The sequence below is a fragment of the Coregonus clupeaformis genome, chromosome 16 (assembly GCF_020615455.1).
Source record: "Coregonus clupeaformis isolate EN_2021a chromosome 16, ASM2061545v1, whole genome shotgun sequence".
Lineage (NCBI taxonomy): Eukaryota > Metazoa > Chordata > Actinopteri > Salmoniformes > Salmonidae > Coregonus > Coregonus clupeaformis.
In genome coordinates, this window is record NC_059207.1 from 43,436,719 (window position 1) to 43,454,341 (window position 17,623).

The 17,623-nt window shown below is 42.9% G+C and overlaps 2 protein-coding genes across 2 annotated transcripts; one reads left to right on the forward strand and one right to left on the reverse strand.

The window, feature by feature from the left end:
* The first annotated feature begins 1,788 nt into the window (after window positions 1–1,788).
* Window positions 1,789–9,719, forward strand: LOC121584667 (mucosa-associated lymphoid tissue lymphoma translocation protein 1). Its single transcript, XM_045225734.1, is given in 17 exon segments — window positions 1,789–2,171; window positions 2,596–2,762; window positions 3,033–3,154; window positions 3,352–3,499; window positions 3,779–3,963; window positions 4,176–4,272; window positions 4,426–4,473; window positions 5,040–5,063; window positions 5,233–5,277; window positions 5,462–5,665; window positions 5,921–6,098; window positions 6,271–6,342; window positions 6,452–6,579; window positions 7,224–7,373; window positions 7,496–7,665; window positions 8,356–8,481; window positions 8,696–9,719. Coding segments are annotated over 17 exon segments (2,508 nt in total). The 5' UTR covers window positions 1,789–2,022; the 3' UTR covers window positions 9,191–9,719.
* Window positions 9,720–9,804: 85 nt separating this feature from the next.
* LOC121584669 (complexin-4-like) lies at window positions 9,805–16,829 on the reverse strand. Its single transcript, XM_041900701.2, has 4 exons — window positions 16,695–16,829; window positions 15,663–16,069; window positions 11,820–11,907; window positions 9,805–10,485 (listed from the first exon to the last, which is right to left on the reverse strand). The coding sequence occupies exons 2-4, from the start codon at window positions 15,725–15,727 to the stop codon at window positions 10,258–10,260; spliced, it is 381 nt and encodes a 126-aa protein (XP_041756635.1). The 5' UTR covers window positions 15,728–16,069; window positions 16,695–16,829; the 3' UTR covers window positions 9,805–10,257.
* Window positions 16,830–17,623: the final 794 nt, after the last annotated feature.

Here is a 17,623-nt window from a genome sequence, read left to right on the forward strand (position 1 = left end):
ATTGAGGGCTTCCACCATTTTAAAGTTGTCAACTAGTTGGGGATTCCTATTAGTTGGAGCAATCAGCCAATGAAGAAGAAAAAAATAAACTACTTTAAAATGGAGATAGCCTCAATGGCGCTACCCATGCTGTCACAGACGCTATAATGGCACAGATACAAAGATGAATCCTCTATCTATCTCTATGGCCCGTTGTTCACATGTGTATCTGCCCTCATTGGCTAGAATGGTCCCACCTGATCTCGCCTCCTCCCGCTTGCCTTCCATCTTTGAGGACATGTATTTCTGTTGTTAGAGCGGTCACTCTAATATCTTGTTAATATAATAGAGAATCTTTAATGGAGGTCAAATCAAATCACATTTTATTTGTCACATGCACTGAATAAAACAGGTGTAGACCTTACCGTGAAAATATTTAATAAATAAACTAAAGTAAAACATCATTAAAAAGTATCACAATAAAAAAACAATAACAAGGCTATATACAGATGTACAGGTTAGTCGAGGTAATTTGTACATGTAAGTAGGGGGTTAAAATGACTATTCATAGATAATAAACAGCGAGTAGCAGCAGTGTAAAAACAAAGGGGGGTCAATGTAAATAGTCTGGGTGGCCATTTGATTAATTGTTCAGCAGTCTTATGGCTTGGGGGTAGAAGTGTTAAGGAGTCTTTTGGACCTAGACATGGTGCTCCGGTACTGCTTGCCGTGCGGTAGCGGAGAGAACAGTCTATGACTTGGGTGAATGGAGTCTTTGACAATTTTGAGGGCCTTCCTCTGACACCGCCTGGTATAGAGGTCCTGGATGGCAGGAAGCTTGGCCCCAGTGATGTACTGGGCCATACGCACTACCCTATGTAGCGCCTTATGGTCGGATGTCGAGCAGTTGCCATACCAGGCGGTGATGCAACCAGTCAGGATGCTCTCGATGGTGCAGGTGTAGAACTTTGAGGATCTGGGGACCCATGCCAAATCTTTTCAGTCTCCTGAGGGGGAAAAGGTGTTGTCGTGCCCTCTTTACGACTGTCTTGGTGTGTTTGGACCATGATAGTTTGTTGGTGATGTGGACACCAAGGAACTTGAAACTCTCGACCCGCTCCACTACAGCCCCGTCGATGTTATTCGACAATGAGCATGTCGAATTTGGTCAACAAATAATGTAATTGCTAATTTGCTACGTGAGTCTTATTTGATGGAATAGAAATGTCCTAATGGTTAGGTTTTTATGAATGCACTGATATAAGTGGACGCACGTGGCATTTCGGCAGCTTTGAAAAATATGACTATATATCAGAGTAGAGCCTGTGTGTCTGCCCTCTCATTGGCTACAATGGTCCAACCTGACCGCGCCCCCACCCTCCTGCTTTCCATCTTTGAGGACATGTATTTTCATTGTTAGAGCAGTCACTCGACTATCTTGTCAATATAATAGAACATCTTTGGTATTACTAAACATTGAAAAAAGTGAGATGATCTATGACTAGAAATAATGAAAGTTGAACCAAACAGATTAATACAAATAATGTATTTAAGATGTGGGAACTGTTTAAGCATTTTTATAAGTAATACTAATAAAATTTAAATTCGGAATTATTCAACCCAATTTGGGTTAATAATGCACCCTTCCTCTATCACTCGTCCTTTCCCTCAGCTTCCTTCTTTCCTTAAGAGAAGTTCGTGATCAAGTTCGTGATCAAGGAGGTAAGGAAGGATGCAAGTGTAGAGTATTGGGGCAAAACGGAAGACCCATGCCTAAACCGAAAGTCCCACCCAGTGGTAGGAGTGTCTATCACTATTTGTAAACTGTTTCAGGAAGTAACATCAACTCGTCTGAAGATTTGTGTCTTTTTGGCATCTCTAGAATGATCTTCGGAAATCCCCCAAACTTCTGCCGTGACCATGCCCATGTATCTACTTCTTCTGTTTAGAAAACTGCGACATAGTTTTCATTTCACAAATGTTCCGATTTTTTGAAAGAAACTTTTTCAAATTGGCTGAATTGAACTGCAGTTATTCGTTGAGATGTCGGATTCATCTGACCGGTCTTTAAACTTACATTTTCTGAAAGAACCTGTCTTGAGGAAACTGTGTGAGGTTCTGGATAAAACCAACAGTAAAGGATGGCGTAAACTCGGGGAGATGGTCGGCAATGACCGGCGTTTTAGAGTGAGGTAAGCCTAATTAAGCAGTCGGACAGCCAGTCTGACGGTCACGCCGAGACCCCCTAGAGGGCGTAGTTCTTCCTGATGCCGTATTACCTAACGACCTAAAATGAATAATAGCGCCATTTTGCAGCCGGTTGGGCTAGTCTGAATGGTTACTCTTTAAACATGTTAGTTTACTTGTTTGATTTTACAGTAGAAATATTATCCCAATCCTCAACATACTGTAGTACACCTCCCACTTTTATATTTTACAACACAATAATACATGTTATCAGTATTCCTGTGCATTTTTCATTTCCTAAGTGTGAACTAACTTGTGAGCTATGTGCCTCCTCTGCTGTTCATATTATTTTCTTATTAAATAGTCTCTTAGACAGTATGTGTATGCATTACTGTGTGGATAAATGATGCCTTTTCCTCCACTGTGCAGTCCAGATGAGATGGAGATGTGCTCTCTGAAAGTGTTGGAGTTGGAGGGCAGCCCCAGCCACATGCTGCTCAGGCTCATGGGAGACAGAGGGTGCACCCTGGGCCATCTGGTAGACTTACTACAAACCATGGGCCAGACAGAGGCCCTACAGTGTGTCAAACCACCAGGTATACAGAGCATCTTTAGAAGATGTGTTCTCTGACTATTATCTGGTTGTTACCTGGAGGGAAGGCTCATGATTATAAATGGTTTTGGTGACAGGTTAATCTCGACTCTTGATTTTCGTGCCTGTATGTAAATGTATTGATTATTTATTGTACATATATTTTAATAATTATTGAGAATGTATTGATTTATAGAGATTCTAATATTTCTTATGCAGATTGTACAGACCTAACAGTGCTGAGCTCCCTTCTTCTCATAATGGTTGTGTTTAGGTATCCAGATCCTCATTCAGCCCCAGTCTGTGGCTATAATAGTGGGACACAACCTGCGACTCAGCTGTTATGCTGTGGGAAAGGCTGGTGTTAAGTACCAGTGGTTCAAAACCAAGGAGGAGGTGGGTAGCCGACTAGGGTATGTTTTGAAGGTAGACCGTACTGTTTATGCATTGGTTATAAACATGTTATTAAACATGTTTTCAGATAATCATATTGCTGATATCTTGACCAGATGACATTGTGACAGCTGTGGCTTCATAATGATTTTTCATGTATTATGAATTGATTTGACACATCTTCTTTGTGATTTCTCTAGGTACCCAACAGTTCTTCTCCAGACCTGGTGATTAGCCCAGTGCAACTGACAGACACAGGCTTCTACATCTGCAGGGTTAATTGTGGAGACTCCTTTGAGTTCAGCCAGTGGGTTCAGGTGGATGTCCTGAATGTTGCCACATCTTATGGTGAGCCACTATCTTGTACCTCCCAATCAGTTCATGGACAACATTGTTATTGTATCTTTCTTCTGCCTGGGATATAATTTATTTAAAAAATAATATCGGTTTCCATTTTAATAAGGCTAACATTGTCGGTTCCTCCTTTCTGTGAAAGACAGACAAAACAGGGGTGAATTTGCTGAATGCTTTGTAGCAATTACATCGTCTTTTATCCCTCCAAAGCTTTTGCTAAACTCGCCCCCAGAGCAACTGCACATTGAAAATACTTGTATGTTTTGCATGCAGGGTTGGGGTCCCACTCGTTGGAGGGCAGGCTGAAGGTGGTGATCCAGCCCCAGGGCCAGAGACTGCTGGTGGGGGATGCTCTGCAGCTGGAGTGTGGGGCGGTAGGGAGGCCAATCCCCCGCTACCAGTGGCACAGGAACGGGGTGCCCCTTCCCTTTCCAGAGGCCTCCAAGAGGAGACTCACGGTAAGGAGGACAGAGGAGGATGCTAACATCCTTGAGCGCTTATATAGAAAGTTACACTTTTATACTGTTATAGGTACACTGTTACATTATCTTTTGTAGCTACAGTACAGTAACTATACAATACTGTCAGATGTTGTACAAATCGGATGAAAACAGTTACAGTTAGTATAGTTTTTTTCAAATAGCTTGAGATTGTTCGTTAATTCAAACAGATTCCGTATCTGCTGCTGGAACATCAGGGAAAGTATCGCTGTGAGATTTGCATTAACAACGAGAGGACGTGGACAAATGAAGTAGACGTTCTAGTGGGTATGTCACTGTCCTTTATTTTACAGCACTATAATGATGATATTGATCCTAAACAAAAGATCTGTTTATCAGTATACAATATGAGCAAAAACTACTCGCATTGAATTTGGTGACAGTTCTTGATGATTACTTACTCTTGTTCTTGAATGAAAGGACCAAGGATATCTGTCCCGTTTTCAGGGGCAATGGAGTGTTCTGAAGGTATAGTTAAAATGCCTGGTTTCTCTTAGTTTGGCCATCTGGGATGTACAGTATGTGCATGAATAGAACAGGGCCATGTTGCAAACAATGGGATGGCAAAATGAATCTGTTTTTATAGGAACTCGTTTTCAGAGAATGAGGGTTTGGTTCCAGGTGTTGCATGCATTTTTTTCATCCTTTGGATTTTTGCCTGTTCTTAATATTATATTTTTGAGAGCACAACATAATCATAACAATCCCACAGAAAATATGTTATCCTCTGAAATTTGAAAAATTGTCTTTACTGATGCTCAAAATCTCTACATTTTAAATTATATAATCATTCGCATCTTTCAGTGATTCAGCTTAGATGTCCCTTATTCATTTCCAATTAATATTTATAAATGTTCAAGACAGGACATATTTTCAGTGGGTACTCATTTACTAATTGCTAACATTAGGCATGTTGATCCTTTTGGCCTCTGACTGACCCCACCTAATCAGTGACACTTTTACTTTAATTCAGTTTAAATAAAAGCACAGGAAATATAAATTCCAGTAATTGTTCTGAAATTGTTTTCCCACAGATGATGTTTTTGCCTTTGGAGCAGGCAAGTGACACGCATTGAAAGTATATTTGAGCTGATCTATCACTGTTTATTGGACATTGTTTCCAGCAATTATAAATGTCTCTGCAAAGTACATAGAGCAGTTTATCACCTGAGAATTTGTATCAATGTGCAATATCTGTATTATATAATGATAGTATTGTGATTGTAGGTATCAGTGAACTAATCCTGAACAGCGATCAAGAACCACCTTATGGTAAGCAGAACAAAAAATGTATCCACCCAGTACCCGGTTATCTTTATTACTGCTAGAATATCAAATGCCTCTTAACATTTCTTCTGTACAATTTTCTCTCCATGTTGGTCAATGTTGATATGTTTAATTATTCCACAATTGATTTGAACTCATAGTCATTGATGGTATTTGTCTCCCATCACAGCGACAGATAAAGTGGCCCTGCTGATCGGGAACCTCTCGTACCAGAACCACCCCCAGCTCAAGGCGCCAATGGTGGATGTGTATGATCTCACCAACCTCCTGCGCCAGCTCAACTTCAAGGTAGTATCGCTGCTGGACCTCACCGAGTCAGAGATGCGCAACGCCGTGGACGAGTTTCTGCTCTTACTTCACAAGGGTGTCTATGGTACACCATTCATTATTATGGCCTATTAGAGTATGAGAGACCGACCTAGAATAATTTGATCCGTTCTTGTCAAGTTTCAGTCAAATATTAGTTTATTTGATCTGGTTTTCCAAAAATATAGTGAATCATATAATTTACACAAAAAAATAAAAAATAATAATACTAGTTTTAAAAAGTGAAGTCTATTTTCAGTCTTATTTCATTCACTGCTCTATTTACTCTCTCATTCAATTCACTACCATAACCTTCTCCTAGGTTTGCTGTACTATGCTGGACATGGTTATGAGAACTATGGCAACAGCTTCATGGTACCGGTGGATGCTCCAAACCCGTACCGCTCAGCCAACTGCCTGTGTGTGCAGAGCATCCTCAAACTGATGCAGGAGAAGGAGACAGGCCTCAATGTGTTCCTGCTGGATATGTGCAGGAAGAGGTGGGTAAAGACTAGTATACTATGATAACCATGATGTTTGTTTTATATTAATTTGTTTTTCACTACTATTCAATGTCCCTTCCCTGTTAGTAACATGGGATATAAACCACTCACCATTTCTTGTTTGTTGTATTATTCTTTAATACTGTGACTATTAAATTGATATTTTTAGAAATATTCATGATGATACCACCCCAAACATACTATTGAGGGTCACAGCTAACATTGTCTTTGGATATGCAACGTAAGTAATCTGATGGTTACTCAAAAATGTCTAAACTTCTATTTGTAACTTTGTATGAACAAATTAAATGATATATTCCCCAATGCTGTTCCATTTTTCTCTTGTGCAGCTGCCAAGATGCAGAAGCGTTTGAGCTGAGCTCTAGTGGATTCACTAACGGTGTCTTTGTCAAGTTTCTAAAGAAACGTCTTCTGGAGGATGAGAAGATCACTGTGTTGCTGGACAGAGTGGCTGAGGGTAAGGAGCAATGGACCAATTATGTATTGGTGAAATAAGAATTTTGTAAATGTCACCCCATCTACAGTATTTGTGGTCATGGAGTATAAGTCAATGTAGCATGAAATATACAGTATTGATCTAATGCAGTACCATGCAACGTAAGTAACAGGAGTACAGAAACAAATCTATCCTATCCTATCTTGTATACCTCCATGCATCGATTATCATGGCAATAATACTTTGTCTAACAAATGTATTCTGCGAGAGCCTGAGGTAATGTTATTGTGGTTGTCAAGGCGTCAGTGTAATGCGGTAGGCGAAGTCAGGCGCAGGACACAGAGCTAATCAAAAGGCGTACTTTACTTGTAGGTAAAATAATGAACAACAACCTCCACGCAGGGAGGGAACAAACCCGCACACTAACGACAACCAAAACATGAACAAACACGCACAACACACAGTGTGAGACAGAGGGTTAAATAGGGAAGACATAACTACATGATGGGAAACAGGTGTGACCAATTAAGACAAAACAAGTCGAACATAAATACATGGATTGGTAGCAGCTAGTTCTCCGGTGACGACGAACGCCGAAGCCTGCCCGAGCAAGGAGGAGGGGCAGCCTCGGCTGAATCCGTGACAGTGGTGTTTGTGTTATCCAGACATGGGCCAGTTCGATGCCACTAAGGGGAAGCAGGCTCTGGAGATCCGCAGCAGCCTATCAGAGAGGAGGGCTCTGACTGACCCTATTCTGCCTGGTGACAGCTCTGACATGGCCCTGGATCACAACCGTCAGTGGGCCAAGGCTCATGGTAAGGACACACCTCAGACACAATCAAACAATGAAAGTAAATACAGTACATTTAAATTTGAATTGTTTAGCTGAAGCTATCAACGTACTTAGTGTGGACGTAACGTTGTGTTTTCACTCTAGAACTGCCTGAGAGTATGTCTCTGGACTTTGACTGTGGGGCTCAGATCAAGCTGGGCTTCGCTGCAGAGTTCTCCAATGTGCTGGTCATCTACACCCACATCGTGAAGAAACCAGAGGACATGTTCTTCTGCCAGGCTCACGTCACCAACTTCTCCCGGTGAGACGCTACAGTCTTTCGCCCTGTTCAATTATGCAAACTTGTTCCTTCCTCAAGCTCCTGTCACCAATTTCTTCCCTATCCCCTACACCTTGTGTCCACAGATCTGAAAAGACTGACAAGGTGTAACTAATCCATCCAAGTTTTTCAGATCAGTGAACACCAAAGGGATAGGAGGATAGGGAAAGGAATTTAAGCTCAATATGCCACTGATGTCATTATGGTTTTTCTCAGCTCTGTTCAATATCAATGACAGCAATAATATTGTCTTTTTGGGGTTTACTAGAGCTCCAATGGAGATGAAAGGCTCTGTCGTAGCCGGCCGCGACCTGGAGACCCATGGGGCGGCGCACAATTGGCCCAGCGTCGTCCAGGGTAGGGGAGGGAATGGCCGGCAGGAATGTAGCTCAGTTGGTAGAGCATGGCGTTTGCAACGGCAGGATTGCGGGTTAGATTCCCACGGGGGGCCAGTATGAAAAAATAAAAAGAATGCATGCACTCACTAACTGTAAGTCGCTCTGGATAAGAGCATCTGCTAAATGACTAAAATGTAAAATGTAAATGTAAATGTTTACTGAAACAACATTAGGAGCATAGTAAAGAGTCTGTCTTTATGCTGAAGATGCTGAAGATACACTACCTGCCTGAAAACTATGCATTTGCATGTCATCTTGTCCTATAACATTTCCTTTGTTCTGTCCAGGACCTTGACATTGACCCCAAAGAGATGAACAGGGAGACACCAGAGGAGACTGGCATCTACCTGCTCTCCAGCAGTCTTCCCCAGCACTGCCTGTACACACGCCTCAGCTCTCTACAGAAGCTCAGGGTAGGTGTACAAAAGATAATCACCACTTTCTACATTCTCACATTACTATGACTTTATTCCTGTTCATTGTGCTCTGTGTCCCCTCTGTAGGAGCAGCTGGTGTCATGTTAGGGCAGTGCTCACCTTGGACAAGACAGTTTTGATCTCCATTGGAGCTCTAGTATAAACATATTAGGTCAATAAAATGTTATTCTACTCCTTGTCTCCTCTGTAGGATCAGCTGGGGTTCACAGTTTGTCTACAGGGCTCTTTCAAGGCCGTGGATGAGCTGGTGGACTGGACCACTGACGTCAACATCGGCAAGCCCCTGATCGCCAGACTAGACCTCCACCGCACCATGAGGAGGAACAGCTGCCTGCAGACCTGCCCAATGCCCCACAGCCCCTCACACAGCCCTTGCCATAGCCCCGGAGCCGAGCACCTCCACCCACACATCCACCACCCTCACCCCCAAGACCATGGCCTTCTCTCCCCACACTGCTCCAGCCCTTACCTGGATGTGTACGAGCCTCTACAGGGAGCTGTGGGAGGCTCAGGTTGTGTGAGCTCCACGCTGTATGACAACTGTAGCTTCTCTCACTATGGCTGTACTAGTAGTGACTCAGTGTTACTGAACTCCCCTGGCAGAGCCAGCATTCCCATAGAGACCACGGATGACATAAACGAGCTGCAGACAGTCTTCATTAATAGCCTGCAGTTTCACCACTAGTGATAAGGCCCTCTCTAGGGCATTGGTAGCCTGGTTCCAGATCTGTTTGTGCTGTTTTGCCTTCTCCTATTGCCATCAGATCTGGAATCAGGCTATGGTGGATTTTGGGCTATGGTGGATTTTTGTACGTCTACTCTATAAATCCTAGTGTATTCCATGGCAAACTCTTTGATACAGTTGCCTGGCTTGAGTGGAGATTACATGTATTTAGTACTTTGGACTAGATTTTTAAATTGAAATAACCGTCAGAGTTTTATAGCTGTACTTAAAAGGTTACATATCCAGCCTGCTGTGAAAAGGTAGTTTTTTGCGATTATCTTTCCGTTTGTTAGATAATGATGATATAATGTGTAATATTAAGCTTTGCTAAAACGATCTTAACCAGCCTCTTTCATATTCTATAGATGATCTATATCCGGGATCTTTAAGAGCAGTTACTAAATGTAATAAAATGTAATGACTTTATCCACAGGGAGGCATTGTCTCACTATATAAACCAGAGTTCTGGAACTTGATTGTTTTTCAAGGAGTTCTTATGAAACGTCTCTGTATTTATTACAAACAAAAATACCAAATCCAGTTGTATACACTGTTTTACAAAGGCCGAAAATTCAGAGGGAAATCTTTTTTAACATGAAGCAATTCAGAGCATTTATAACCAAGATACCATTGTTTTTTCTCTTCTAAATTGTACCTTCTTGCAAAGAAGACATGAGGTTTACTGTATATAAAAAGAACAGAAAACCTTTTTAACCACAATAACGAAAATAGTCTTACTCCCTCCCATCCCTGTGATGTTTTTCCTGACCTCCTCCCCACAGCTTTCTGAGAAAGACAGATTAAGAGTAATCTCTACAACCCTCTATTGGCAGATTAGCCAACCTAAGACTGGTTACATTTAGACTTTGTGTAGAAGGCCTACTATACGTGTGTCGGATCAGTCCAAGTCCACAGTCTAGATTAGAATACTTGAATGCTGGTATATTTCAACCTTGGAAGTCATATCCTTGGTCAAACTTGGTGCTTAGGAACTAATCTCAAATCAACTGAACCAATGTTTTCTCTCATCACATGACACAGCACTTCTCCTCTGCTTTAGATTTCATCTCAACCATGGTTGCTGAGGCTTTCTCCTTGATCTGGTCCATGTCCATGTTCTGTAGGTTCTGTATCTGGCCCAGGATAGAGTCCTTCTCCTCCTCCTCTGTGGCATCCTCGTCCACCATCTTGAGTAGTTCTTCAGGCACGTCGATGTCATCTCCTGCCAACTCCAACAGGTTTGCATCCTGTTCACTCTAAGCACAGCAAGAAAGGCACAGGTCAGACTGATTGAGGAGGAATGTATTATGCCAATGTGCTGTATCCATATCATCATGTTTAAATTCTATTGTTTTCATCTTTTAGCATACAGTAGGTACCGTTTTTACTGAGGGAATTTAGGTCCAACAGCTAACACTTCAAACAACAACTTAGTTTAGCATCACATGTGACCCTCTATGACCCTGCAAGAGAGGGACACTCCCTGCATAGCCTGTGAGACAGAGGGCATACAGACGCGCACACACACACAAAAACACAGGGCATGTTTGGTCTGGGGCTCAAACGCAGGATATCTGTGACCAGCCACACGGACAGCTGATGAAACTGGGTTTGCACAATCAAAGAAATTCAGCACAAACTGTCAGAAACCGTCTCAGGGAAGCTCATCTGCATGCTCGGCGTCCTCACCAGGGTCTTGACCTGACTGCAGTTCGGCGTGCGGTAACTGACTTCAGTGGGCAAATGCTTACCTTCGATGGCCATGGGCACGCTGGAGAAGTGTGCTCTTCACAGATGAATCCCGGTTTCAACTGTACCGGGCAGATGGCAGACAGCGTGTATGGCATTGTGTGGGCGAGCGGTTTGCCGATGTCAACGTTGTGAACAGAGTGCCCCATGGTGGTAGTGGGGTTATGGTATGGGTAGGCATAAACTACAGAAAACGAACACAATTGCATTTTATCGATGGCAATTTGAATGCACAGAGATACTGTGACGAGATCCTGAGGCCCATTGACCTCATGTTTCAGCATGATAATGCATGGCCCCATGTAGCAAGGATCTGTACAAAATTCCTGGAAGCTGAAACTGTCCCAGTTCTTCCATGGCCTGCATACTCACCAGACATGTCACCCATTGAGCATGTATGGGATGCTCTGGATCGACGTGTACGTCAGCATGTTCCAGTTCCCGCCAATATCCAGCAACTTCGCAAAGCCATTGAAGAGGAGTGGGACAACATTCCACAGGCCACAATCAACAGCTTGATCAGCATGAGGCAAATGGTGGTCACACCAGATACTGACTGGTTTTCTGATCCACGCCCCTACCTTTAAAAAAAAGGTATCTGTGACCAACATATGCATATCTGTATTTCCAGTCATGTGAAATCCATAAATTAGGACCTAATGAATTTATTTAAATTGTCTGATTTCCTTATATGAACTGTAACTCAGTAAAATCTTTGAAATTGTTGCATGTTGCGTTTATATTTTTGTTCAGTATAGTTTTTTATTATTGAGGGAATTTGTATCTAAAGAATTTCTCGTCTTGTTTCATATGACATGAGAATGAGAGGAGACTGTCTTACCTTTGGTAGTCTGTATTTGTCTCTTAAGCACGTTCTCAGTGTGGCCCTCTCAGCCTTCTTTACCAAGAACTCTGAATCTCTCTCCATCCTGTTTTCAGACAAGAACAGAAACCATGTTATCAAACCTATAAAAAAACGTATAGTATATCATGTAACTCTTCCAAAATGCTAAATAGGCATTGTGTTTTCACTGTGTGATACTGGTTGTGTAAAGGTTAGCATAATATTTTCAGAGATAAAAATGTGTTTCTAGGCTTTTTTGTAATCATAATTCCTAATGGCCGTTGCAATTTTCATATCAGTCAATGTTACTGGTGTCAGTTCTAAATAAAATATGAAGACTCAGTTTCTAGGGCCGCAGAGTAATACTTTTGTTTGTGTTAATCTCCAGATTACGACAGCATTTGTCAATCCCACCAATTTTAGTAATTGGAGACAGAAAGTAATTCAGAAATAATCTGGATGTGATGTAATATAGGACTGCATGGTGGTAGTCTGCTTTCAGTTTGACTCTTGTGATATGATCCTAATATGAGGTAAAACATTCTTCACAAAGATTTTAATTGTATTGTACCTTTTATCAGTGTAATAATCTTCTCAAGGTACATTTACAGGTAGTTTTCTCATTGCCATTGTATCTCCCTTTCATCTGTTTGGCTTTTTTACTTCACATATGGTCTAATTAAAACATACGCTATATATACAAAAGTATGTGGACACCCTTCAAATTAGTGGATTCGGCTATTTCAGCCACACCCGTTGCTGACAGGTGTATAACATCGAGCACACAGCCATGCAATCTCCATAGACAAACATTGGCAGTAGAATGGCCTTACTGAAGAGCTCAGTGACTTTCAACGGGCACCGTCGTAGGATAACACCTTTCCAACTAGTCCGTTCGTCAAATTTCTACCCTGCTAGAGCTGCCCTGGTCAACTGTAAGTGCTGTTATTGTGAAGTGGAAACGTCTAGGACCAACAACAGCTCAGCCATGAAGTGGTAGGCCACACAAGCTCACAGAACGGGACCGCAGAGTGCTGAAGCATGTAGCGCGTAAAAATCGTCTATCCTCTGTAGCAACACTCACTACCGAGTTACAAACTGCTTCTGGAAGCAACGTCAGCACAATAACTGTTTGTCGGGAGCTTCATGAAATGGATTTCCATGGCCGAGCAGCCGGACACAAGCCTAAGATCACCTTGCACAATGCCAAAGCGCGTGGTGGTGTAAAGCTGGAGTGGTGTAAAGCTCGCCGCCATTGGACTCTGGAGCAGTGGAAACGCGTTCTCTGGAGTGATGAATCATGCTTCACCATCTGGTAGTCCGACGGACTAATCTGGGTTTGGCGGATGCCAGGAGAACGCTACCTGCCTGAATGCATAGTGCCAACTGTAAAGTTTGGTGGAGGAGGAATAATGGTCTGGGGCTGTTTTTTCATGGCTCAGGCTCCTTAGTTCCAGTGAAGGGAAATCTTAACGCTACATCATACAATGACATTCTAGACGATTCTGTGCTTCCAACTTTGTGGCAACTGTTTGAGAAAGGACCTTTCCTGTTTCAGCATGACAATGCCCCTGTGCACAAAGCGAGGTCCATACAGAAATGGTTTGTCGATTGGTGTGGAAGAACTTGACTGGCCTGCACAGAGCCCTGACCTCAACCCCATCGAACACCTTTGGGATGAATTGGAACGCCGACTGCGAGCCAGGCCTAATCGCCCAACATCAGTGCCCGACCTCACTAATGCTTTTGTGGCTGAATGTAAGCAAGTTCCAGCAGCAATGTCCCAAAATCTAGTGGAAAGCCTTCCCAGAAGAGTGGAGGCTGTTATAGCAGCAAAGGAGGGACCAACTCCAAAATTAATGCCCATGATTTTGGAATAAGATGTTTGACGAGCAGGTGGCCACATACATTTGGTCATGCAGTGTAGCTCTAATTTTTCACAAAAGGGAAAATGTAAAACTACAGTGAGGGAAAAAAGTATTTGATCCCCTGCTGATTTTGTACGTTTGCCCACTGACAAAGACATGATCAGTCTATAATTTTAATGGTAGGTTTATTTGAACAGTGAGAGACAGAATAACAACAAAAAAATCCAGAAAAACACATGTCAAAAATGTTATAAATTGATTTGCATTTTTAATGAGGGAAATAAGTATTTGACCCCTCTGCAAAACATGACTTAGTACTTGGTGGCAAAACCCTTGTTGGCAATCACAGAGGTCAGACGTTTCTTGTAGTTGGCCACCAAGTTTGCACACATCTCAGAAGGGATTTTGTTCCACTCCTCTTTGCAGATCTTCTCCAAGTCATTAAGGTTTCGAGGCTGACGTTTGGCAGCTTTCGAACCTTCAGCTCCCTCCACAGATTTTCTATGGGATTAAGGTCTGGAGACTGGCTAGGCCACTCCAGGACCTTAATGTGCTTCTTATTGAGCCACTCCTTTGTTGCCTTGGCCGTGTGTTTTGGGTCATTGTCATGCTGGAATACCCATCCACAACCCATTTTCAATGCCCTGGCTGAGGGAAGGAGGTTCTCACCCAAGATTTGACGGTACATGGCCCTGTCCATCGTCCCTTTGATGCGGTGAAGTTGTCCTATCCCCTTAGCAGAAAAACACCCCCAAAGCATAATGTTTCCACCTCCATGTTTGAGGGTGGGGATGGCGTTCTTGGGGTCATATGCAGCATTCCTCCTCCTCCAAACACGGCTAGTTGAGTTGATGCGAAAGAGCTCGATTTTGGTCTCATCTGACCACAACACTTTCACCCAGTTCTCCTCTGAATCATTCAGATGTTCATTGGCAAACTTCAGACGGCCCTGTATATGTGCTTTCTTGAGCAGGGGGACCTTGCGGGCGCTGCAGGATTTCAGTCCTTCACGGTGTAGTGTGTTACCAATTGTTTTCTTGGTGACTATGGTCCCAGCTGCCTTGAGATCATTGACGATCCTCCCGTGTAGTTCTGGGCTGATTCCTCACTGTTCTCATAATCATTGAAACTCCACGAGGTGAGATCTTGCATGGAGCCCCAGGCCGAGGGAGATTGACAGTTATTTTGTGTTTCTTCCATTTGCGAATAATCGCACCAACTGTTGTCACCTTCTCACCAAGCTGCTTGGCAGTGGTCTTGTAGCCCATTCCAGCCTTGTGTAGGTCTACAAGCTTGTCCCTGACATCCTTGGAGAGCTCTTTGGTCTTGGCCATGGTGGAGAGTTTGGAATCTGATTGATTGATTGCTTCTGTGGACAGGTGTCTTTTATACAGGTAACAAACTGAGATTAGGAGCACTCCCTTTAAGAGTGTGCTCCTAATCTCAGCTCGTTACCTGTATAAAAAGACACCTGAAGCAGAAATCTTTCTGATTGAGAGGGGGTCAAATACTTATTTCCCTCATTAAAATGCTAATCAATTTATAACATTTTTTACATGCGTTTTTCTGGATTTTGTTGTTGTTATTCTGTCTCTCACTGTTCAAATACACCTACCATTAAAATTATAGACTGATCATTTCTTTGTCAGTGGGCAAACGTACAAAATCAGCAGGGGAACAAATACTTTTTTCCCTCACTGTAAATGCTCTGCTCTTGCTTGCTATTGAATACAAAATGTCAATTTTAATAATTCCAAGGAGGTTGGGATCAGATTCAGGAGCATCATTTATTTTCAATCTATTTTCCATTTAATTTAAATTGTATTTGGCTGTATTGAAATGGAATGGACCCCAACTCTAAAGCATTCCTTTCTAGGGTTGCAAAGCTACCGGTAATTTACCAAAGTTACCAGAATCTTCAGTAATTTAGGTGATTAACAGGAAATCGATGGCAACTCTGGTAGTGACTTACTTTTCCTCCACCAGCTGTTTCTGGTACTCCTCTGCCTCCTCTCTAGACATCCCCTCGGTGGCCATGGTGACAGTGTTTCTTCTGGTAGTCCACTGCAGGAGAGAGCTGGACTGGACAGTGCTCTACTACTGTAGCTCTTCACCAAATTGCTCCACTACTCACCATCAGCTTCAACTGTGTGAATATCCTACCAGGGGATTTGCAGGCAGCACTTTTGTTTTTTCTGTCCTCAAGTTTTGGTCACTGAGTCCCTGGATTCGATTGGTCTCCCAGCGGGCTAAGCCGAGAGAGGCCTCCGACTGAGGGATGGCGTTGTGAAGGGCACGACTGATCCCTGATGGGCCAGCTGACTACATAAGCCCCCAAAATCAGAGTCATTTCTGCCGACGCCATGATCTGGATTAATCCTTTTGGGGACAGATTATTTAAATTGAAACATTTAATATAAGTAATAAAAGTAAAGTTCACAGGGACTGCTTTTGAGATGGGTACCATTGTGGTCTAGACTGGTACAGTGGTATATTCCACTACAGATAGGGCACTAGGCCTACTCAGAGTCATGCTGTGTATGTGAGTTTGACCTTAATCCCCTTATATCACCAACCATATCCTGAGTCCCAATAGATGTCCCAGACTGAGAGAGTGCAATCTGTATACTATACAACTGAGTAAATCACTAAATCTGCACTCAATTAATGAAACTATACTGTTTTGTCCAAAGTAAACAACTTTAAACATATACATTTCATTAGGACATAAAAATTGTAAATACAGAAGTAAACTCAAATGTTGCCAATATTAACACAGGTGATGTTTACGGTATAAATGTGATATTGCATATATCATTTTGGGAAATAATGGACACGGTCTTTGAACAATGATCTCCAAGATAACAGGCATACCATGTGACCTACAGCTGTCCTACATCACATTTGACATGACTTGTGTATCCATTTACCTCCCCTCCCACCCCAAGTCATTTTTCAAACAAATGTTTGTACTGTAGTGTAGTGGTTGTCATATGATACTCACTGTACTTTGTTTGCACCTTCCATTACAGGGTTGCTGTTGCACAATGGGACAGGACTGTCCGTTCCCTGGGTCTGTGTCTGTATGAATAATAAAGGAATACCAGTAGGCAGATGAGGCAGTGGGCTGATATTTTTGCTGTGTCGCCAATGCTGAGGGGAAGAACAAGGAGGGGAGGGGAGGGAAGGGGGACCCATAGAGAGCGAGAGAGTAGCAGGCAGCTGATGAGAGAGAGAGAGTAGCAGGCAGCTGATGAGAGAGAGAGTAGCAGGCAGCTGATGAGAGAGAGAGAGAGTAGCAGGCAGCTGATGAGAGAGAGAGAGAGTAGAAGGACGCTGATGAGAGAGAGTAGCAGGAAGCTGATGAGAGAGAGAGTAGCAGGAAGCTGATGAGAGAGAGAGAGTAGAAGGACGCTGATGAGAGAGAGTAGCAGGAAGCTGATGAGAGAGAGAGAGTAGCAGGCAGCAGATGAGAGAGAGAGTAGCAGGCAGCTAATGAGAGAGAGTAGCAGGCAGCTGATGAGAGAGAGAGAGTAGCAGGCAGCTAATGAGAGAGAGTAGCAGGCAGCTGATGAGAGAGTAGCAGGCAGCTAATGAGAGAGAGAGAGTAGCAGGAAGCTGATGAGAGAGAGAGAGTAGCAGGCAGCTGATGAGAGAGAGAGTAGCAGGAAGCTAATGAGAGAGAGTAGCAGGCAGCTGATGAGAGAGAGAGAGTAGCAGGAAGCTAATGAGAGAGAGTAGCAGGAAGCTAATGAGAAAGAGTAGCAGGAAGCTGATGAAAGAGAGAGTAGCAGGAAGCTAATGAGAGAGAGAGAGTAGCAGGCAGCTAATGAGAGAGACAGTAGCAAGAAGCTGATGAGAGAGAGTAGCAGGAAGCTAGTGAGAGAGAGTAGCAGGAAGCTGATGAGAGAGAGAGAGAGAGTAGCAGGAAGC